The sequence below is a fragment of the Phaenicophaeus curvirostris genome, chromosome 1, assembly GCF_032191515.1.
Source record: "Phaenicophaeus curvirostris isolate KB17595 chromosome 1, BPBGC_Pcur_1.0, whole genome shotgun sequence".
Taxonomy (NCBI): Eukaryota; Metazoa; Chordata; class Aves; order Cuculiformes; family Cuculidae; genus Phaenicophaeus; species Phaenicophaeus curvirostris.
In genome coordinates this window covers 6,184,712-6,208,319 of record NC_091392.1, presented here as the reverse complement: position 1 = coordinate 6,208,319, position 23,608 = coordinate 6,184,712, and the positions used below count along the sequence as shown (strand labels likewise).

Sequence of the window (23,608 nt, the reverse complement as noted above, 5' to 3'; positions counted from 1 at the left end):
GAATGGTGAATGAAGAGAACCAAGCGTTTCCACCCACCATCCACATCACCAATTTAGACACCTCCAGTGATGACAGAAGAAGAATTAGCTCAGGTTATGCTTATCTTCTAGAGGGATGAGACAAATCACCTCATTATATGTCTCTTAACTAATAAAGTTTCCTTCAATCAGCCACAAATTCAAACATACAACCTCTGTGCTGCATCAGTGGAATCAGTCTTTATCACTTAGTTGTTATTCTGATTCACAATTTGTCTCTACACAGAATGCTATATCTACATTAGCCTGTTACACTTTCATCTTCTCCCTTATCGAGAACCTTCATTTATAAAGCTTACAGAAGAATCTAACATCTTCTTGCTTTATTTATCTTTTTCTGATTGCACTCATTCATCATTTTTTTGTCTGAATTTTAAACCACAGATTACATGAGGATGGGATGATGTTTCTTATCAATTTTCAAAGACGTTGTCATGACAATTCTGATTTTTGTTTTAAATAGCCAATTATCTCTATATTCGGGATAAATATTTTAATTTTTTGAATATCAATGTTGCTTTGAGGCATACAGTATGCTCTGATGTCATTGGGTCCCCCTTCCCCTGCCTTACTTTTACATCTCTCTGTTCTGTTATTCTCAGGTTTATGAAAGATGTGAGATAAGTCTGAAGAGTGAAACCCTTTGTCTGCTGAATAAACTAGAGCTCATGAGAACTCATGGAAGAGCACTTCCAGAAGTTAAACAGACTGCTCTGTCTTCCTCATCACCCTTTACTGTTTTCAGCATTCATTTGAGGTGGACAAGCACACAAATAATACTGAAGTCCATTTTCTGTAAAGAAAAGTAATTTTTCATTTTGAGAAGCAGTGTTACATAAAATTTCATCACTATATATCACTACCCTACGGCTCACTCAGAATGCATCTTCCCTTCTCCATTATGCCAGTGGACAGCCTTGGACAATCTTTACGCCTTTCTGCTGTTCAACCTATCCTTCTCCTTCCTCCTCTTTTGGGCAGGAGATTGGAAACTGCAGAATAGTAAGCACCAAACACGTGCAAAACGTTATTGTTGTTATTATTATTAACACTATTACTACTACTACTACTGCTATTATTACTACAAGGGAAAAAAAAGACAAAACCAGATGAACAAAAAAACCCAAGCCCAAACTGTACCAAAAGCAATGACTGACAGAAGAGAGAAATAGGTTCTTCAGATGCACTATTGTGCTAGTTGTTGGGTGGGAAAACAGAGAAAAGATAAAGCTCTCTAAAACACAAATATGGGACTGAAACAACAAACAGACAACTCTTGCTAACAAAGCTGAGGAGGTACATACAGAGTATGCTAGTATGTTAAACTAGCAGGCTTATTTCTGGCTTTGCCTGTGATTAGCAGCATCACACAGGTAGTCACCTACTGAATCAGAAAATCTCAACTTCCTCTGCCACTGCGGTACTTTTTGTTTTTAAAGTAGAACTCTCTCACTGGTGGCAGAATATCTGGGGAGGAAGAATGAGAAATTGAAATGTTAGTGAAAGCTGACTGATGCCAAAAAGGCAGAGGACTCCTCCATCCATTGGGTGTTCATTCCTCCATTTTTTCCTCAAATAAGATAACCTCAGTGCATCACTCTAAGTTATGTCACTGTGTCCCATAAATCCAGACAAATGTTTAAGTATGTAATCAAAGAGTAAAAGGAAACCCACAAAAAGCAAGTGTGGGAACTGAGTTGATGAACTGAGCTGCCGGCACTAACTAATCTATGTTCTTTCACCAGTTACCACAATTGCTGCATTTTGATTAATAAAGCTTGATTTGACATTTCATCAAGATTCCTGGAGACCTTAACAATGACTTTGTCATCCCAACATACTAACTGAATTCATTCCAAATCAATAGTAAGACCATTTCAATTCCACTTTTCAAATTTGCTGCGACCTCAGGGACTGTTTAAACCCGTTGCAGAAACATGCTGGGCTATATTAGTCTAGATATGAACAATATTTTGTAAAGCTTAAAGGGGTCAAAATGCTTCAAAATGAATTGAAAGGCTATGGAAAAATCCAGAAAGAACATCACAACCATTCACTGAAAGGATTTAACTGTTTGGGTCTATTTAGATAAATTAAAACCTTTTCAAGATGGGTTAAAGCCCAATAGCTGTGGGGCTCTTGAATGGCTCTGGTGGAGATAAATCCTTAGACAGACACGTTTTAACAAAACCTAGACTTTAAAAACAAGTAATGATGTGCAAGCTAAGAAACATGTACTATGGTTAATGGAGGCACTTCAGAATTAAGGGATGGTGCTGGGCAAAGATCAACACTGTCAGTACAAAAGAATTTTGGAAACTTGGACATTGTCTGGACTGGTTACTCTTTTATCATACATACAGCTACATTGTCACTTTTATGGAAGTGCCAGTATTTTAAGTCATAGAATCATAGAACAGTTTGTGTTGGAAGGGACCTTAAAGATCACCTAGTTCCAAATCCCCAGCCATGGGCAGCGACACCTCCCACTAGATCAGGCTGCCCAAGGCCCCATCCAACCTGGCTTTGAACACCTCCAGGGATGGGGCAGCCACAGCTTCTCTGGGTAACCTGTGCCAGTGCGTCATCACTCTCATGGTGAAGAAATTCCTCCTTATGCCTAGTCTAAATCTGCACTTCTCCAGTTTATACCCATTGCCCCTAGTCCTATCACTACAAGCCTTTGTAGATAGTCTCTCCCCTGCTTTCTTGTAGGCCCCTTTCAGGCACTGGAAAGTTGCTATAAGATCTCCTCAGAGCCTTCTCTTCCCCAGGCTGCACAAGCCCAATTCTCTCAGCATGTCCTCATAAGGAAGGTGCTCCAGCCCTCTGACCACCTTTGCAGCCCTCCTCTGGATCTGTTCCAACAGTTCCATATCCTTTATTTCCTTCTTATGTTGAGGATTCCTGAACTGGACCAATACTCCAGATGGGGTCTCACAGGAGAGGAACAGAGGGGCAGAATCACTTCCATCGACCTGTTGGCCAGACTTCTTTTGATGCAGCCCAGGATACTGTTGGCCTTCTGGGCTGCGAGTGTACATTGCCAGCTCATGTTGAGCTACTCATCAACCAGCAACCCCAAATCCTTCAAGTCAAACCTTATAAAATGTTTCTTTAAGAGATTCTTTCCTCTTCCAAGTCTCTCTTCATGTCTTGCATAAGACCACAATTATCAAACCAATAACCTAACAGATTGCCATTCGCTTATATTCTGTACTCCACTCCACCAAAACACTGAATTGGTGCATCAACGCTATCCAAAATGCATCGGCCTACTTAATCAACCCTAGAACTTGTTTTATAACAACATTTCATCTTCTCCTCTGTTGTGATCTAATTTTTTGGCAGCTCAAAGTGTTCTCTGGGAAACTTGACACTCATCTTGTGTCTTCATCCCTGCCCTAAGGTAAGGGGATGCTTCCATAATATGCTGAAGCCCACGTGCCACAGCTGGAGTTGCATATCTAGACATCAACTGTCTGAAAAGCATTCTGAACTACATGTACACACCATTCAATCACTAATTGCAAAACCTTGTACTTAATTCAGAAGAACGAATTTCTTGTGATGTAGAAGTAATGGGTTAAACATAGAGCATTTTTAAGTGGCTCAAATATACAATAGAGAATAATTAGGTATCCATAATAAGGCAGTTTAATAGTATACTAAATGACATTCCCCCATGTAGGGTGTAATTAGTTTCATGTACTTGACACATTCGTGCGAGATGTCAGACTGGAAGATTATTATTGTTTCTTCATGCACAGTTTTTAGCTAGAAATAGTTTGTCTGTGCATCTTCCTGCTCATTTAAGGATTAACCGTCCATTATTTTTGGAATGAGATTCCAGTATGACATTTCTCACATTGCTGTTAATTTTCTTTCCTGGCCCCTTTTCAGTACAGTGCATGTGGTTTTTACTATTCGATTTATTAAATTTGACATACCAAAGCACTTGCTCAGATTGGTCTGTTTGTCAATGAAGACTTTAGCAGAGATAACATTTCCAAAAGGCATGAACATCTGCAGAATGTCCTGGTCTCCAAACTCCTGGGGGAGGTGGTAAATAAAGAGGTTTGCCCCTTCTGGACCTTTAGGAAAACAAACAAACAAAGTAAGAAAATAGCTATTATAAGTGCTATATTTCATCTGTTTTCCCATAATACTTACTGATGGTGATGGTCAGAAAGCATTTCACTTTCCAGCTTTGAAGGAACAAAAGCAAGTGGATCATCAAAGGAACAGAGCTGAAATGCAGCTCTTTAGACCATCCTATCATGAAAAGTGTTTACTCGATGACTCTACTACAGAAGAAATTAAACTTCAGCCTCTTCAATTTATGAGTTTCTTTCAGTGCAATGGAGGTTAGAAAAACAGGTATACAATGTATCACTCCCTCACAGTACCTCAAGAACTGCACAAGGAGTCCTCTGCTGTCTCGAACAGCTGCATGGGTTTGTCGGTTTAATTTAAGTTACGGGAACTTACATAAATGCAATGAGCTGAGCTCAGAGTTGAGTATCACAGACATAAACTCAAAGAGCAGAAAACTGAGGAGATGGGATAAAAAGGATAAGAGAAAGCAAGCATTGTGTCTTGGAAATTAGGGAAGTCAGAGAGAGAAAGAAACTCAATTAAATTTGTACTGACTCTTTTCAAAATGACAGCCTTTTTTTTTTAAAAAAAACAAAAAACAAATTCCCCATGGGAATCTTTGTCTCCTGGAAGAACCTTTGCAAAGAAAGTCTTTAAAAATAGTTCAAAATAAAGTAGTTGGGTTGAAATCAAAGTGTCTTTAGATGAAGTTAAGTTAGCAAGGAAAGGTGCAAACACAAAGGTGTTATGGATGTTTTTCTAACAGCCAGTATTTGAGATACACATTATTAGCGCTGTTGGTTTAAATACTCATACCAATAATAGGTTATTTTTTCCCCCTAGCTCAATTTCTTCTTTACAATAAGATACTAGTAAAGAGTAATGAGAGCCTGGAAAAACGTGATGGATCCAGACATGTGCTCTTCCCATGCAGACACCAGAAGCTTAAGTGGTACACAAAGGGAACAAACACTTCTGGTAAACCACATGTAGAGTAACATGTTTAAGTAGTCCCTTGCTTAATGGAACTTAAGTGTGCCTCAGACGTGATGACCTTGTTTTTCTGGAGAGGAAGAGGAAAGGGTGCATCAGATTTATGAAGAACCTTCCACAAGAGAGTCATGAAGCCTCACCTCTCCCACACAGAAGAACCAGGCTGGCTACTCTCAGCCTGAAGGAAAAGGTTGCAATGTTTGCCCAAAAAGAAAGGATAATTGGATTAGAAAAAAAAAAAAGTGGTTTTAAAAAGAAAACAAATTTTTGAGGGGTTAAAAAAAGGAGGAAAAAAAAAGCCACGTGGAAGTTATTTGTTCTTACTGTAAGTGAACTACCTTATCCAGAAAATAATACTTTTTAAAATAGTAAGAAAAAACTTATTAAACAACAATTTAGAGCGCATGCATAAGGTAGATGACTGTGCTTCAGCATTTGCTATTCATATATCATTGTTCTCTGGCACTTTTTTATCTTTAACCACTCCAGACTCATTACCATTCTATCAGAAATCATGTTAAGACACAAAACATAGTTGTCAGGATTTAGTGACAGAATTTTCTGTCTTAAACTTAATCCCTTACTGACAAAGACAGAAAGATTTTATTTTCAAAGGGATACTGCCAATTCATAATAATAAAAAGCAAGCTATAGTTGATATCAGTGTTCATAAACAGGAAAAACTAAAATAGTTAGAAAAAAATCAAACTATCCTCCGATATGTATCTTACAATGACATTAAATAAACAAGTCCTTTCTGGTGTCAAATAGTCTGTTGCCATTGACCAAAAAGAGCGAGATGTAAGATAAATACAGAGTGCACTTTAAATGATCCAAGATGTTAGCAGTAAATGAAATAAAGAATTCAGAGGAAATATACGTTTTAACTGCAGTGTCCCTAATCAATAGCCAGCTGGGGGAATGCCAAATTTGCCTTCCTAAGAAACACTTCCCCTAACAGTGCAAGATACTATTTTAAAAGAGGACAAAAAGTTTCTCTTGAGGGTTTATACTAGGTTTATTTCCAAAGCTTAGCCCTGGCAAGAACAGTAGTGACAAACCAGATACAATCTTAGAAAGCATGCAATATTTTCCTATCCTTCTCAAATTAGCTGGAAATCAGGATGAGAGAAAGCACTGAAAACTAAAAAAAAAAAACCCAAATGCCCGGGAAGTGTGCAGGGGAATGGTAGAGGCGAAAAAGATAACCTCATTTTCCTAAACATCTTGTAATTAGTATTAATTTATTCTTAGCAGTAACTTCCTGCAGTTTATTTGCTGTTGGCCCGGGAAAAGGGGGCAATCATTCACTTAGTTGCTTCCCCGTAAGACCCACAATTAAGAAAAGAATCACTCAAAGTGAAATCGGATCTTGTCATTAAATCAAAATCTTAAACCTAATCAGATCAAACCCATTATCACAGAAAACGGAAATCAGAAGAGAGAATGGCACCCATAAAGGGATGACTTTTGGTACCAATGCCTTTTTATATGGTAGTTGGTAAATACTTTTATATAAGAAAGTATGGTCAGTAAAGTATAACTTGAAGGACAGATGGTTAAAAAATGAATTACGTTAGAGGTTAAAGAAAGTAATAACACTAAACAGGAAAAAACCTGAAAAGATGCAAAGATTAGGCTACTTGGCATCCTTCGTTAAAGAAGAAACGAGCGCACAATGCTGGTTATGCTGAACATAGTTTGTTTGGTGTGGGACTTGCTTTGCTGGCAGCAGGCACTTACCTTCCTTCTGGCTGCCTGCAGCGCTTTGCTGCTGCAACAAGCTCTGACTGTACAATGTCGGCAGCGCGGCGGCAGCGTACTGCTGGATTCCTGAGTAGGCCTGGGTGAGCGCATCCATCGTGCCGGCCGTACCGTTCGTCAAGCCTGTTGCGCCGAGTCCTCCGTTCAGGGCCGCCATACCTGAGAGCATTTGAGCAACTTTACAAAAAACCCAACAATAGAGAAAAGAAATTGCACTTGTTCATTAGTGCTTTCCGAAAGTTGTTGGTATTATATGACACTGACAATGATGGCAGTGCATGCAGCTCGGCGTTTCACCAAATGGGACTGAAAACAAAGAAACACGACTTTGGCATCAGGATCACTTTAGCACAAGGGTTGCACAGTCAAACGGACTTGCATGCAGCCTGCTACTGGCAAGTACTACAGCTTGGTGCTCCTGAAAGCATCTCTGCCCACCGTCCTTGACACCCATGCTTCTGCTGAGGGTATCTGAAGCTGGCAGAGCTGCATCCTTGCCACTGGGAAAAAACCGGTCTGCGAGGAAACCAACAATTTCCTACCAGGGTCTTTATGAACGGGACATGACCACACCATATCAGAAATGTTTTGCTTATACACAGTCAGCAGAGAACCCTAATTATTAGCATTTTTAAACAACCTTTTATAAAATTACAGGCTTAATCCTTTAGGTTTGCAGAAGGAAGATGGACTGAGATGCTCTGAGCTTTTACCCTCCTCCTCCAGTTACTCCAGAGGAGATGAACAGCAGCACTTTTGGAGTCACTAAAATTGCTTCATCAGACCGGGCATCTTTCAGGAAGACACAAAAGCATCCAATTCTAGCAATGACTTTCTTTACTTCTCACTGGAAGCAGAACAGCTTAATATTTTTTTCTTTAAAGCAATTCTACGTCCTGATAAATATCAGATTAACTTAGCTGGGATGACTGCCAGAGAGGAAATTTCAGACTGGATTGCTAGCTGCGTGGAAAATAGCATCCCTCATCTGGGCAAACAATGCTGTCTGCAAAAGAAGTTTTGCTACTCTGACTTGATGGTGGACGAACTCCTGGGCTACAGCCTCTCTCCATGGCTTCTGTTCATCATCATGGCTCTTAAATGAGACATGCTGAAGTCAACAATGCTAACACCTACATTTTTCAGAAATTCCAGAAAAGAAGATTTTTTCCTGTTAGAGCTGCATTCTTTTTGGCAGTTGAAGGAGTGGTAGAGTTCAAAGCCCTCCTCACCGCCCACACTTCCTACTGGTGCCAACTGGAGGAGTAAGCACTCACCAGGACTGAGAGTAAAGCCACATTCTCTGCCTGACTAGCCATCCCATGCACCCCAGTTTTTAGGTGAAGAACTCAAAAAAAGTTTAAAAGGGCTTAATTAGTCTCCTCAAAGTACAGTAAATCAGCCATTGGACAAAAAGGGCATCCAGAAGCATCAGCGACTATTTCTTACAGTGTAGTGTTTTGGTTGGCAAAATGATGGGTGAAAAGGTAACTGGTGGAGCCCTTTTAAGATCCAAAAGCTGGGAACATTGAAGAGAAAGTGAGGGCTTGATTTCAGAGTAATAATAAGGGGTTATATGTAAATTGGAGAAAAGTGAGGAAATTAAGCAGAGGACACTATAGCGAATTAACAATGAAATCTATTATACTGGGAACCAATCTTCAAGGAAAGTGCCATAAGCCTTATCATATGAGTAATTTAGAGATAGAAGGAATACTGCAGGGAATTATCCTGCATTGACAGAGGAGGATAAAGATGCTGACCTATTAGTTTTCTTCCATCTCTTATGTAGATTCTAAAAGTGTATTCCTATGAGTCTCAGATAATCAGGACAATTGCTCAAGTGGCACCTTTCTGCTTCCACCAGAGTCTCTGTCAATTAAGAGAATTGTACTGCATAAATTATACTTTTTGATATTACTATAATTTGTGTGACTAAACACTTGACAGAGATGTGATATTCTTAGCCTTTCCTTAATAAAACAGCTTGCTCTTTGAAGATTTCTTTCCCTTCCACCCCACTTCAGAGCATCACTGCATCATGATAGGAAGTACTGGCTGCCAGCATCATGGACAAAAACCTCTGTCAGAGCTCAAGAGAGACACGTATTTGTTGTATAATGGTTCCAGGTATAAAAGAAAAACTTGCAATCCAATATTTAAAAGACAGGACATTGTCATAACAATAACAATAACAAAAACAATAACAATATTAACAATAATAATAACAATAATAATAGGATCCTGAGCCTGACCTTCACTTGCTCTGATGTTTTCATACTTATGTTTCTGTCGTTTGCATATGTATACACCCAGCACTGGTTAAAGTAAAGGCTCCTGATAAAACAGCTTGTGTCTCGCCTTCTATTATAGTGTTGAAATAACTTGATAATAGTGGAAACATTAGGATAACATGTTATCTTTTGTGAGTCATCAGCCTATCAGATAAACATGCTTTGTGTTGCAGTGGGCAGTATCCTCCCCCTTATTTCACCTAGAATCAATAGCCCCTTCCCATCAAATGATTTCTGATTAGCTACAGCCAGACAGCATCTGCTCACTGCACTGCTTCTGGGAAGGGCACAGATACCACTACCACCGTGCACATATCTAAATACACTTCCCTCCTGAGAAAAACAGATCTGCAGAAAGCTCAACATTTTTTTATATTCTCCTTTTTTACATTTTTATGAAATCTACAAGGTCCAGCCACAGTTACACATCTCTGCCATCTCTTTATTATCTCTACCAGTGCACCTAAGTCCGATATTGAACTCTGGTCTCTTTCTCACTTCTGTGAAATAACCTTTCGAAATCTCTCATCTATGGCCTTCTACTTTTTTGAGTTACTCTACATATTAGAGAAGTGACAATGCTTAGCAAGTCCAAAGGTCTCTTAAAGTGCTTTCCAAGCACCTTCAAATCTGTCACAAATAGTTTTATCTCTGTTATGCAGATGTAAATAGGGGGGCAGAAAGGTTAAGTGACTGCCCTGGGTTCACATACAAACATTGTGTCATATTTGTCCTGTATCCTGAATCCACTGTGTTTGTCCTTAATTGCAAAGAATCTCTTCCTCTCCCTTTATTAATTTTTCCTCATTATTTCTGATTCTTTTTTGTAAGTTACATTACTTAAATTAGTGTGTCCAAAGGAGACAGTCTAATACTTAGAATCATAGAATCGTAGAATCATAGAATCACCAGGTTGGAAGAAACCCACCGGATCATTGAGTCCAACCATTCCTATCAAACACTAAACCATGCCTCTTAGCACCTCGTCCACCCGTGCCTTAAACACCTCCAGGGAAGGTGACTCAACCACCTCCCTGGGCAGTCTCTGACAGTGCCCAATGATCCTTTCTGTGAAGAATTTTTTCCTAATGTCCAGCCTAAATCTCCCCTGGCGGAGCTTGAGGCCATTCCCTCTTGTCCTGTCCCCCATCACCTGGGACAAGAGGCCAGCACCCTCCTCTCTACAACCTCCTTTCAGGTAGTTGTAGAGAGCAATGAGGTCTCCCCTCAGCCTCCTCTTCTCCAGGCTAAACAACCCCAGCTCTCTCAGCCGTTCCTCATAAGGCCTGTTCTCCAGTCCCCTCACCAGCTTTGTTGCTCTTCTCTGGACTCGCTCCAGAGCCTCAACATCCTTCTTGTGGTGAGGGGCCCAGAACTGAACACAGGATTCGAGGAGCGGTCTCCCCAGTGCCGAGTACAGAGGGAGAATAACCTCCCTGGACCTGCTGGTCACACCGTTTCTGATCCAAGCCAAGATGCCATTGGCCTTCTTGGCCACCTGGGCCACTGCTGGCTCATGTTCTGTTGCTGTCAACGAACAGCCCCAGGTCCCTCTCCTCCAGGCAGCTTTCTAGACAGACTTCTCCCAGTCTGTAGCACTGCACAGGGTTGTTGTGCCCCAAGTGCAGGACCCGGCATTTGGCCTTGTTAAACCTCATGCCATTGGACTCTGCCCAGCGGTCCAGCCTGTTCAGATCCCTTTGCAGAGCCTCCCTACCCTCCAGCAGATCGACACTTCCACCCAGCTTAGTGTTGTCCGCAAACTTGCTAAGGGTGCACTCGATGCCTTCATCCAGGTCATTGATAAAGACATTGAACAGGGCTGGACCCAGCACTGAGCCCTGGGGAACCCCACTTGTCACTGGCCTCCAGCTGGATTTCACACCATTTACCACCAAACTACTTTGTCATCTAAGTTTTTAGATGCTTCCAGCACAACTGAGGGAGGACCGGGTGAGTCCCCAAATGTATGTACAATTGGTGCCAAACCCTTGGAGACAGTCTAACTTGTCATAGCACACTTCCTTTAATTTTTAAGGCCTCCAAACCTCATCTACAATGCTTCTCTCTACAATGAGAGAACTATCAGTCTCCACAGCACAGCTTCTTTTCATGGACCCAAGCAGTATCCAGAAAACAGATAAGTCTCCTAGGGAGTTCAGCCTGGAAGACATTCTCCTTGTGATTCTCACATACAGAGCCAGACATTGCTTCAGCAGAAGAGCACCTCACCCAACATCTTGGTGTAAAGTAAATCAGTGCCCAAGCCCAATATCACCTTCTGATTAATTTTTGGGTTAAGCTCCACTTGACTTGTGCTTTGTATTGCTCTTGTTAATTCCCCAATTAGAAGGAGGTCACTCAATTCCAACTTCTTTGCACAATTACCTCGGGAATCTACATGACCAAATGAATGTTTTTACTGGAGTGCTTGTGACCAGGGCATAGTGTGTACCCTCAGACTCATGAAACGGGAGGCTTTCTGAAGACAAACTCCTAGGTGGTTTTGAATCTGAACAACTGGACCAGATATGTCACTAGGAAAAACACTGGCTTGTCATTAAAATAGACAGGGGGGGCTGTTGTAATCTGAACAATGTTTTGCCATCATTAGCATCACAAATACCTGCAATCGATAATCAGTGTCACCCTTTTGAAAGGAACAATGTCATAACACTGTGTTGTGTTGTGGGGAAGCAGGTTCCCCTCTTTAGATCTCATATACATAGACAGACATATCCACATACATTTTGTAAGTGCCATACAACTACAGATATTCTAGGCATGTACATTTTCTGTGTCCATAAAAACATCCACAAAGAAGATTTGGGACTGAAGCCACTGCTGGTACAAATCCTTGGAAGTAATGGTGGCTTAAAATAGGCTGAAATTTGCTACTAGTTTATGAATACCTCATTAAGTCTTCAAATGACACACACATGTAAGTTTGCATGCACATTAGTTCAAAATACTTGCTGAGAAACCATAATCTCCTTGCCTGTAGCCTATCAATAAATGTTAAAAGGAGTGCAGCTGAATGGTTCCCCCACAAAGTCAAGAGCTCATAGGTAATTCATTCTTGTCTGGTCTTGATGAAGGGACCACTATCTTGGAGTGCTCCAGTGTGCCTGGTTTCTTAGCACTCGTGGGAAGGAAGGAGTGGGATGCCATACTTCACTGTTGATATTGTGACTTCTTATAAACCAAGTAAAGCACAATGACTGTTTACCAGGAAAGAACATATAATAGTTTCTTACTTATGCGAGCATAGTTCTCTCACTATGACAGCTCATGAGAGGAGAGAAATTAGCTTTTCATGCATGCCACTTTCAATGGCTTGCCTTGATACTAATGTAATAATAAGAAAGGAAACTAATACTTACTTTCCTTAAGTTGCTCTTGAGTCATGTTTACTATGAACTTGTTTGTGTGAAATATGCATGTCCTTGCCAGAAGCAAGACCTTTTTTACACAGGACCCCATGCAACTACTCAACATTGCTACATGGACATCCATCCATTAGCCCACTTCCTTCCCAGCTCCCAACAACGACAACCAGAGATCACAGAACAAAAAGATTAGGTGAGCAGCCAAGTAACAGTGACAAAAAGGACATCATGCATAGCATCAGAGCGAGCAAGAGATACTGAGGAGGACATCCATTCCTGGGGGTACATTATGACACATCATGAACTAGTAATGACCAAATAGATTCCTTGCATTGCAAAAGGAAATGCAAGGAGCAACAGCAGCTCAAAAAAAGGGAGGGGGGAAATGCAGCTGGACAAATCTCTTCCATGGCAGGCAAAGGTGAAGTCATCATAGCAGAAATAATAATGATAAAAAAAACCTTCTTCTTCAAGAAAATCTTGACCAAGACTAAGTACAAGGAAGAATGTTCTAACTACTGGCATCTACTTAGCTGGAGATGCCAGGGCTTGTTTAAGATGTAGTAGGATAGATGTGCATGCTCTGGTATTGCAGGTGACTGACTGCACTCCTTGCTTACACTCGCCAATTAAAAGCCAAAGACTTCCCTTCGTTTTTAAAGTATGTATCTTTAAAGTCAATTTGATAATTCCTGCACACATTTTTAAAGGACAGCCTCCATGGCAAACATCTTTCTTAAGCACTACATTTCCGAGTGAGGTTTTGTACATTGGGGTGATACATTTATTGTCAGACTCTCTAAATGAAAAAGGAGCCTGTCCTATAACCTAGATAACCTAAATCATTTCTGATATTTCTTTTACCTTTCAAATACCTTGCAAGAAAAGGAGTCTTTGTGCAGGGACCCAAGGGACTTCACTTTGCAGCGCAAACTGTGTGAAACTAAAAGACTCCAGAACTGCATATGTACCATGAATGGAACTAGATCCACTTGCCCCCTTTACTTTGTGTAGAGATTAAAAATAATCATTTCATTGTTTTACATTTGATAGTTTTTGTGGCATCATTATTGGGGAAGGCTGTCCACCACAGCAATAAATACTCACTGTTTACGGTACCTGCTAGTGCATTAATATTATTCAGTCCAACAGTGGCTCCAGCCAGTCCTTGGAGAGTACCCAGAGAAGTCAAAGAATTCATGGCCGCACCAGCTGTGGAATTAGCAGTTGATGCAGCCACTAAAAGAAAAAAGAAAAAAGAAAAAAAGACAAAATTAAGGCCATATTTTGGGTTTTTTTTAGTTGATCACAAAACAGCTTATAGTAATGCTGAGCTCAAATACAGGACTATTTGCAGGAAAAATAAAAAAAAAGAAAATGAGACCAATAGACCAGCCTTGTTCAAGATACTACTAGCATTTTTGCTCGTGGAAAGTGTTGTTAAGCCTTGAACTGCAAAGGCTGGATCATAAATTTTTCCATTGTGCTATTATTTGCAAACATAATAGAGAAACAGTAAGTACAGGATCGGTCGCTTTCTTAAAAATTTGCCAATCACCCTAGAAATCCAGGCTGATCAACTAACCAGGCCACTGAGATTTTGCCACATTTTAAACTCTGTCATTGAAAAAAATTAGAATTACTCATTTTAATTTTGTCATACAAGAGCTTTCTGTTCTGGGCCCCATGTGTTCTAAGAGAAATTTTAATTATTCTAGACAAGACATATGTAATTATGGATCCACTCTAGGACACTGCATGAACATCATTAAAACCCTGAAGTTTACAAAAAGCAGAATGACCAGCCAAATAAAAAATGTAACTACTAGCCATTTCATTGCAGGCTCTTAGCCTAGGTTTTGTATATCTTGTCATGCATATGCACGCCATAAATGATACTTTATGCATCCCAAAGGCTCTAATAAAGGGATGAGCTGAGGCTCAGGTGGAGAAAAGGACCTTACTGCTGAAATTCCAAGGGAATAATGAAGGTGGTTGAGCTGAATACATCTAAACTACACACTTAGGAAGAGAAAGAGTTACTCTCTTGTCATAGGAAAATAAGAAAGAACTTTAGAAAGACCTCTCTTCTAGGATAGGCTGGATTAATTATAAAAATGTGTCTCTCTTGTAGAAGGGCCTTGAATAACCAGTTAAGTTAAACACTTAACTTAAAGGTAGGTGAAGTTATACCAAATGAATCACACTCATAAAAGCTGCAGAAGTAATTAGGTTTTTAGCTTTTCTCCTGAGCCCTACTTTACTGCATCAATCATAAAGACTTTCTTTTCCTTTAAAACATTGCATTATCTCCTGAAAAGTGAACATTTAAAGGCAGAGTTTTGTTGATGATTTACCAGAGGCACATCATGTCTACACCATGCTTTTCTTTGCTCCTATTCATTACCTAGCTGTGAAATGGTGAAGATTACTTTTATCTCGTTGCTCTTTTGAGCTGTCAAACATATCAGATTACTAAGTGAACGCTCAAGAAAGTGATGTCTCTACAGTTGCAGTTGGCAGGATCCAGTAAGGAAAGAAGGAGGCAACTTTTCCATTTTGTGTGAACAAGTCAAAGCTCTAACCCACAAATAACCCACCTTTACAGCCTTATGACCCATCAAAACCAAACCTTTGCATTTATGGGAACTCAAAATACAAAAGACTGTCCTGGTGTGGGTGATGAGAGACTTCAAACTCCATGAGGCATTGCTTGTCCCCAATTCACAGAATCATAGAATCACAGAATCATAGAATCATAGAATAACCAGGTTGGAAGAGACCCTCTGGATCATTGAGTCCAACCATTCCTATCAATCCTATCAAACACTAAACCATGCCCCTTAGCACCTTGTCCACCCGTGCCTTAAACACCTCCAGGGAAGGTGAATCAACCACCTCCCTGGGCAGCCTCTGCCAGTGCCCAATGACCCTTTCTGTGAAGAATTTTTTCCTCATGTCCAGCCTAAATCTCCCCTGGCGGAGCTTGAGACCATTCCCTCTTGTCCTGTCCCCCATCACCTGGGACAAGAGGCCAGCACCCTCCTCTCTACAACGTCCTTTCAGGTAGTTGTAGAGAGCAATGAGGTCTCCCCTCAGCCTCCTCTTCTCCAGGCTAAACAACCCCAGCTCTCTCAGCCGCTCCTTGTAAGACTTGTTCTCCAGCCCCCTCACCAGCTTTGTTGCTCTTCTCTGGACTCGCTCCAGAGCCTTAACATCCTTCTTGTGGTGAGGAGCCCAGAACTGAACACAGGATTCGAGGAGCGGTCTCCCCAGTGCCGAGTACAGAGGGAGAATAACCTCCCTGGACCTGCTGGTCATGCCGTTTCTGATCCAAGCCAAGATGCCATTGGCCTTCTTGGCCACCTGGGCCACTGCTGGCTCATGTTCAGTCGGCTGTCAACGAACAGCCCCAGGTCCCTCTCCTCCAGGCAGCTTTCTAGACTAGCATCTGCAATGTTAACTTGAATAATTTTATATGTTGTAGATAGAAGCAGCTTTGATTATTCAATCTCTCTCCACAAAGCCATAAGAAGCCAATAATGTCTTTGATTAAAAAAAGAAGTAATTAAAAAAAACAAGTAAAAACCCACTGTTGTCTGATAATGTGGGCACCAACAGAGAAGAGAGAAAAAAATGAAGTGAAAGAATGCCAGTGAATTCCCTGTGACCAACACTTCTCTGTGCTTCTGTTCACGTTTATTAGCAGATCATTTAAATGAAGTATATAAACCTCAAATCTGAAGGATCTGATTGGTTTTGACTGGGCTGAATTCCATCCATTTCTGTTTCAGAGGATTATTACCCTTTTCTCTTGAGGAAACACATATATTTAAGAAATGAGAGAAATGAGGGCTAGGGAACTGCCTGAAAATTACATTAAAGCTCTTGGGGGCAAACAACTCCTGCGAATGAGAGCCATACGCTTTTGGTTTGTCAACACATCTGTTGGAAAAGGCAGAAAAACCTGATTAAATCCTTCCCTCTTGCGCAGCAGTGTGTGTTGTGGTGGCTCTTGTAATAGTCTCGCTGCTCAAACATGTGCTTCAGGGATGGCTAGTATCTAAGGCCAACATTTCTTTTCTTCTTTTCTTCATATCAAGTTTCTCTGTTCCGTCAGAAATACATAGAGCAGTTGCCTCAGTGATTCCTCCCTTTTAAGTTGCAATGCAGATTGCCTAGTTTGCCTAAATAATGACTTGGCATATAATCAATGTAAAGTACTAGTTGGGGCACTGTAGCACCTCAGAAATCAGCATTCTGTTGTTGCAACTATTTCTTCTGCTTAGCAGTGAACAGTCTCACAGATCCACCGGGACAATGCTTTTTCCTCTTTGGCTTATCAGTTCTTTGAGGAGAAAGAAACTGAACAAATTGTGTGGTTTCCATTATCTTATTGAACACGGGCTGAACAGTAATGAATGGAGCTCCTTTTGTTAGGGCATTTGTAAAGAACAGATCCAGCACCTTGCTGGGTGAGGTTTCCTGAAAGACTCCACAGTAGTTATCTCCTTCTCTTTGACTGAGACCTGCACGTATGAAATGAAGATGAAGACAGTAATGAGCTGAAATACTATCACAAAGTGGCCATAAAAAGTCCGAGATATTGAGAGAAGAGATAATTTCTCAAGAAATGCTAGATACAGCTAAGAGAGGAAGCAATGGTATTCCTTGTCCTCAAGAAACTTAAAGGGATATGAAACAAAAGTTGAACATCCTACAAGACACGCATGGAGGCTTAGGACGTCTGGAAGGCTTTACCTCATGTCCTCCCAGAACATGCAGAAATCCATCTAAAACCAACAACTATCCTTCCTGTCTTTTCCCCTTTTCTAGTTTCTTTCAGCCAAAAAAACTATAACCAAAGAGATCCAAAGGGAAAAGAGAAAAATCACATGCCTCATGGTAATGGTAGATGACTGCACTATGCTGGGGGAACCTGCATAACTCTCCTGTGTCACAAAGCTCTTGGGCTCCACAACTGCTCAAAGTAATTGCAGAGGAAGTATAATTCAGTGTCAAAATATGTTATTCTATATTTATGGCTTTTAGTTGTCCACATGACAAAAATAGATTGGATACCTACAGAATTTATAAATTGTTTTTTACCATGTTCACCTGCCACTGAATAAATTAAAAGAAAATATTTCACAACTGCCTCCCCACTAGAACATTGCTGTTCTGAACTGAATCACTTCATGGTGCTGCTTAATAAACAGTAGGCATCTGCCTCCAGGTACTCAGATGGAACTGGAATGCTACTAGGAATTGCCCTCTTTGTCCTTCTGGTGCAGCAGCATTTGGTGCAACGTTGAGGAAAATCAAAACACACAAAAAAAGTGGAAATGACTCAGGATTCTGGTGTCACTATATGGCACACCCTGTATCCAAAACATTTGGTGTATTATTTTTCTCTTTATACTGGGAATTTTAATCTTTATTCCTTAAAAGCTGTATATATCAGGGACTTAATAAGTTTCTGAGGCAGTGTTAAGTCTGTAAGTTTATACCAAAGCTAGGGGGAGAGATTCAGCAGACTGGAACTCCCGCCTGATAAATGCTGGCTGAATATACAATAGCTGGTGAAGCACAGAGCTGCTTGTTACCAGCTGCACCAATCCTTCCATCACAGTGTTAAGCCCTGGATAAACATCAGAACATGATAGGCAAGATTTTGTCCACTCAAAGGAACTTTTTCCTTTCTATCATCCGTCATTGGAATAAGAAGACAACTTTCTCAATGAGGCTGTTTCTCAATCAAGACACTATTGTCAGAAATTACAGGGCTGTTGTTGCAAGAGTTCAGAGATGATGTTCACTATATTCCCCATTGACCTTAAAAATTCACTAATACGTGAAAATAATATCATGGCATTAGATAAAGAGTTCAGTTTAGATTTGTAAGAGTAAAGTCATCCAGTAACCTGTATAGAAAACTGTGCTTTCTGCTGCAGGTACATTGCATGCTGGTCACCTGTTGCCTTCTCCATCCTGGCCACATACAAAGCCTTTAAAGAACACTTTACTACCTCCAACCACGAAAGGTGAAAATGTTCAAAACATTTGTTTTACTGCTATAGACCTTACTGCTTCTTCTTCATTGATCCCTCTATTCACACATTACTGTGTCAGACTCACAGCCTTCCTCCTCTTTCTTCCAAACTCAACTCCACTTTAATAAACATCCATAAACCTTCAAATAATAAAAATATTACTATTAAGAAGCTTGAAATGGAGAACGGCACGGCTGCAGCCTTCCCCCAACAAACCACCCAAATCACTCCTAGCCCCAGCCTCTTGATCTGACTGTGCTTCCCCCATTTAATTGATGAAATTTTTGCTACTGATCAGCTTCATTATGAATAAAGATCTAGCCTTTGGTTAATATAATCATTAACAGAGTTTGCTTTAAGTCAGAGAACACATTTTCATTTGGAGTGGAAGCTCTACACAGTGTAGAAATATGTGTTTAACTAGATATATTGCATTCATACAGATTTTTAAGGCTGCGAGGAGCTGTGTTTTTCAACTATTCTTCTCAATACATTTATTTCTGCTGTAAAAGTTTGTAGCACCTTTAGGTCAGAGATTTTTTTAATAGAAATCTAGACTAGCAATGAGCCATTTCCATTTTAATTTAAATAATTTTTCAAACCAATTCCTGAAACGATGCCAACCTAGATAAACAACTGGTATTGGTATGGAAATTTTTGGCCATTCTTTTGGCTAGCTTATGTCCATAGAGTCATGATGATTTACATCATCTGGACTTACATCAGCTGGAAAACTAGATTCAGGATAACAGCATCTAGGAAAGGAAATGATGTGTAAATATTTCTTTGGCTCTGCCATGTACACTGTGGATGGGATTAATTTACCCACCTCTGGCAGCCTCATCATTAGTTTAAGCCAGTCTAGTCAAACCTATTCTTTTGAAGTACCTCCGAGATTAAGAGACTTCCAAATCTAACGCCTTACCTTCAGATTTCTAACTCAGGACAGGCTAAACTGCCCTCTGGAAGTGCCCCTGTTCCCAATGATGAGATGTTGAACTTACAGACGGGAAATGTGTTGTGGGATGGATCCTGCCCTTTCTGTGGCCACACATTGTGTTACAAGCTGGTGATTTGAAAACAAGGCATCTGCTTTCATCCTGCACACAGAACCAATGCCAAGCCATGCAAACTCATGAGTTTGAATGTAATCAGCTTAATCAAATTTTGATCTCAGACAATTGCCTGATGCTGGGCAATTCTGAGCTAATTTGCAGAGGATGTACCTGTTCTGCAGAACACACTTTGTTAGAGAAAGAAGCTAGGCAACAGATACTTATGCAGCACTGCTGTTATATGTCATACAAAGTAGGATGGTCTTCCAGAAGAGCATGCAGGAGGAGTTAAACTAATAGACGCTATTGATATCTTTCCCATTTCTGCCTGAAACTTCTTATGCTACCCTAGATAAAGAACTGACTATGTTTATTCCTGCAAGACAAGGCAAATTCTGCATCTTCCCAATTGCCAGCTTGTCTCCTAGAGAACCATGTGTTAAGAGGCACAGGCACATTTTTGTCATGCCTATTTACTTCCTACAACTAAGGTCAAGGAGTGCCCTTGACAGAGCTTCTAAGTATACTGAAATAAGAAAACTGAAGAACTATGTTCGTCTATAGTACAGAACTGGGCAAATCTCACACCTCTCATGTCTCAGGGCCAATTCATAAAATGAATTCCCTTCCCCAACAGAGGAGGACAACCGGAGGGTCCACAGAGGATGCCTGAGCACTTGATGATGAAATAAAATACTAGATGAACACTTCTCACTGCTGCTCTGAATAAAACAAGCTATTCAAATCACACAATTGGAATCATAGAATCATAGAATAACTAGGGTTGGAAGGGATCTTAAAGATCATCCAGTTCCAACCCCCCTGCCATGATTCACTAGATCAGGTTACCCAAGGCTCCATCCAACCTGGCCTTGAACACCTCTAGGGATGGGGCAGCCACAACTTCCTTTGACAACCTGTTCCAGTGTCTCACCACTCTCAGGGTGAAGAAATTCTTCCTAATGTCTATTCTAAATCTGCCCTTCTCCAGTTTATACCCGTTCCCCATCATCCTGTCACCACAAGTCTTTATGAATAGTCCCTCTCCATCTTTCTTGTAGGCTCCTTTCAGGTACTGGAAGGTTGCTATAAGATCACTTCGGAGCCTTCTCTTCTCCAGGCTGAACAAGCCCAACTCTTTCAGCCTGTCCTCATATGGAAGGTGCTCCAGCCTTCTGATCATCTATGCAACCCTCCTCTGAACCCATTCCAACAGCTCCATATACTTCTTACACTGAGAATTCCAGAATTGGACACAGTACTCCAGATATTGCCTCATAAGAAAGGAATAGAGGGGCAGAATCACTTCCCTCGACCTGCTGGCCACGCTTCTTTTGATGCAGCCCAGGATACAGTTGGCTTTCTGGGCTGTGAGCGCACATTGCTGTCTCATGTCAAGCTTCTCATCAATCAGCACCCCCAAGTCCTTCTCTGCAGGGCAGCTCTCAATCACGTCATCAATTACCACTATGATTTAGCTGAGAGATGGTTTGCAGTGTTTAGTCAATTCCATTCTTTCCGTATTTTTTTTTGGTAAATGTTTAATAACGAGTTCCAATAACTTCTCAGCGAAGCGATATACCACGGAAAAAAGGAGTCTCTTGGAAACTCCATACTATACGTGCTATCATATGGGTGGTGATACAAAGGTTGTGTACACTCTACATTCCTCTTCTTCTTGTCCTGTTCCCTTCCTCCTCTTTCAACACTGGTATACTGTATGGAAATGATAGACAGTCATACTGCAGGTCCAGGACTAAGGTATTATGAGTATCAAAGAGGCATTTCAAAGATTTTAAGTAAAATTTCTTTTTGGAAACATTATTTTGGTTTTAGGGTTAAGTGAGAGAATGGGCATAGAAAGGCAAGGGCAGCTTCAGCTCTTTGCCTGCATGGTGGGTTTCCATAGACCTTCAACCACTCCACCCATGTGAGGAATCTTTCTGGAGCAGAACCGACTTTCTGGTGCAGCAGGGCTTCAGGGCAGCTCCAAGACTGGCTTAAGTATGCTGGGGCTATCCACATAGAGGTTCACAATAGTACCTATGTCAGACCTGCTGACAGCTTTCCTTTAGGCAGCGCTGTGTTACACTCCACAGTTGCTTGTCACTACCTAATGCACAGCACAACAGGAAACTTAACGTTTACTTTGATATCAGCTACCTGCTTATCTGTGTTCCGGTCACATCCTGCTTAGTCAGTTGTAGGGCATGTGTATATGTTAAAAAGCAAAGCACACTGCTCAGCTGTGAACCACAGCTTTGTTCTTTTGTTTTACTTAATGGAGAGTTTAAATAACTCTGTGTTCAAAGTACTTATTTTGCTCTGGTTAAGATGATATAGCAGTGCACTAGGGATCAATACTACCCACAAATTTAAGTTCAGTATCTCTATGACTTTAAGCATGAGAAGTTGCAGAGAAAACATGTTCTCTTTTGGGAGACACTCCTGTCAGATCTGTAATGGAGGTTGTCTGAGTCCAGAATCCTCTTTCTTGTACTGAGTTTGGGTGTATTTCTGATTTTCTGCTGCTTTCCTGAGCTCACTGACTCCAAGGACTAAATAAAATAGATCTGACTTAATCTGCTTCTGAGGAAATGGCTGTCATTCAGAGGGATGCAGATGGGCAGAGCTGGCCAACAGGAACCTCATGAAATTTAACAAGGACAGATGTAAAGTCCTGCACCTGGGAAGGAATAATGCCTTTCAGTAGCACAGGATGAGGATGGATGGGAAGAAATTCTGCTGAAAAGGACCTGGAGGGGTCCTGGTGGGAGGTGATCATGAGCCAGCAACATGCTCTGGCAGCGACGACACCCAATGGCATCCTGGACTGTTGGAACAAGAGAAGAACCAGGAGACCCAGGTGATTTTTCCTCCTTACTCAACACTTGTTTGATCCTATCTAAATACTACATCCAGATATGGGTTCCTCGTTGCAAGGAATACATTGATCAGCTGGCAGGAGTTCAACGGAAGGCCACAGAGATGGTCAAGGGCTGGAGCACGCACCTTGTAACTAGTTGGGCTCATTCAGGCTAGAGAAGATATGGCTTCAGGCAGACCTGAAGCAGCTCCCAGTACTTTTGAGGAGGTAATCAGCTAGATTGAGCAGCATTGTGTGGTGGGATGATGAGAGATAAATTGAAATAAAAGAGGTTCAGTCCAGATATTAGAAACATTTGTACTGTGAGAATTGTCAAACACTGGAGCAAATTACCCAGATTTCCCAGTCCATATCCCCAGAGGTTTTCAAGACTTGACTGGATCAGGCATTGATGAACCTGACCTCACCTCACAACTGACCCTGCAGGGGGTTGGACCATAGACATCCTGAGGGACCTTTCAATCTTAATTATTCTATGAACATATGAAAATTAGAACAGTGTAACGGAAAAGTAGAAAAAGTCAGATAACACTGAGGCAGAATTAAAGAAAGCTGAAGAAGGAATATGTGTGGGCAGAAAACTGAACAGGATATCTGGCTTCTGTTCTTGGGTCTGTTTACAGGAACAGAAATTGACATTGAATATGCCACTTAACTCTTGACTGTGCTTCTGATTCTAGTTTACCACAACTACTTTGTGTATAAAATTCAGAGGGCTATATCTATGTATAAGAAAAGGAGCTCCTGACCTTGGATGATTTCTTGAGATTTTAGATTCCTCTTAGTTTCCTTTATATACAGAAACGTGCAACAGAAAATACAATAGTAGTAGAAGACCAAAAAGATATAAAGAAATTATGCAAAGAGAGTAAATGCAATTATAAAATAAAACAAAAAATATTATAAGACTTGGGGACAAAAGGAGAAGAAATATTAAACCCTAAGTAGAAATCTCTAGCATGTTGAATTTAAAATCTTTGTTTACTATGCAAAATCTCTTGGGTAAACAGAGTATTCCTTTATCCCTTTGTTAGTA

General features: G+C 40.7%; 1 protein-coding gene across 12 annotated transcripts in view; it reads right to left on the bottom strand.

Moving 5' to 3' along the window:
- Positions 1-23,608, bottom strand: part of CELF2 (CUGBP Elav-like family member 2) — a 378,130-nt gene that overhangs the window by 10,709 nt on the left and 343,813 nt on the right. For 6 of the 12 annotated variants that reach the window (XM_069870320.1, XM_069870053.1, XM_069870151.1 and 3 more), the window contains 3 exons: positions 13,685-13,816; positions 6,874-7,071; positions 3,990-4,133 (listed from right to left, as the gene is read on the bottom strand). In XM_069870320.1, the coding sequence (XP_069726421.1) occupies positions 3,990-4,133; positions 6,874-7,071; positions 13,685-13,816 (474 nt within the window). The remainder of the gene's footprint in view (positions 1-3,989; positions 4,134-6,873; positions 7,072-13,684; positions 13,817-23,608) is intronic. The other 6 variants (XM_069870403.1, XM_069870727.1, XM_069870246.1 and 3 more) reach the window with 3 other exon arrangements.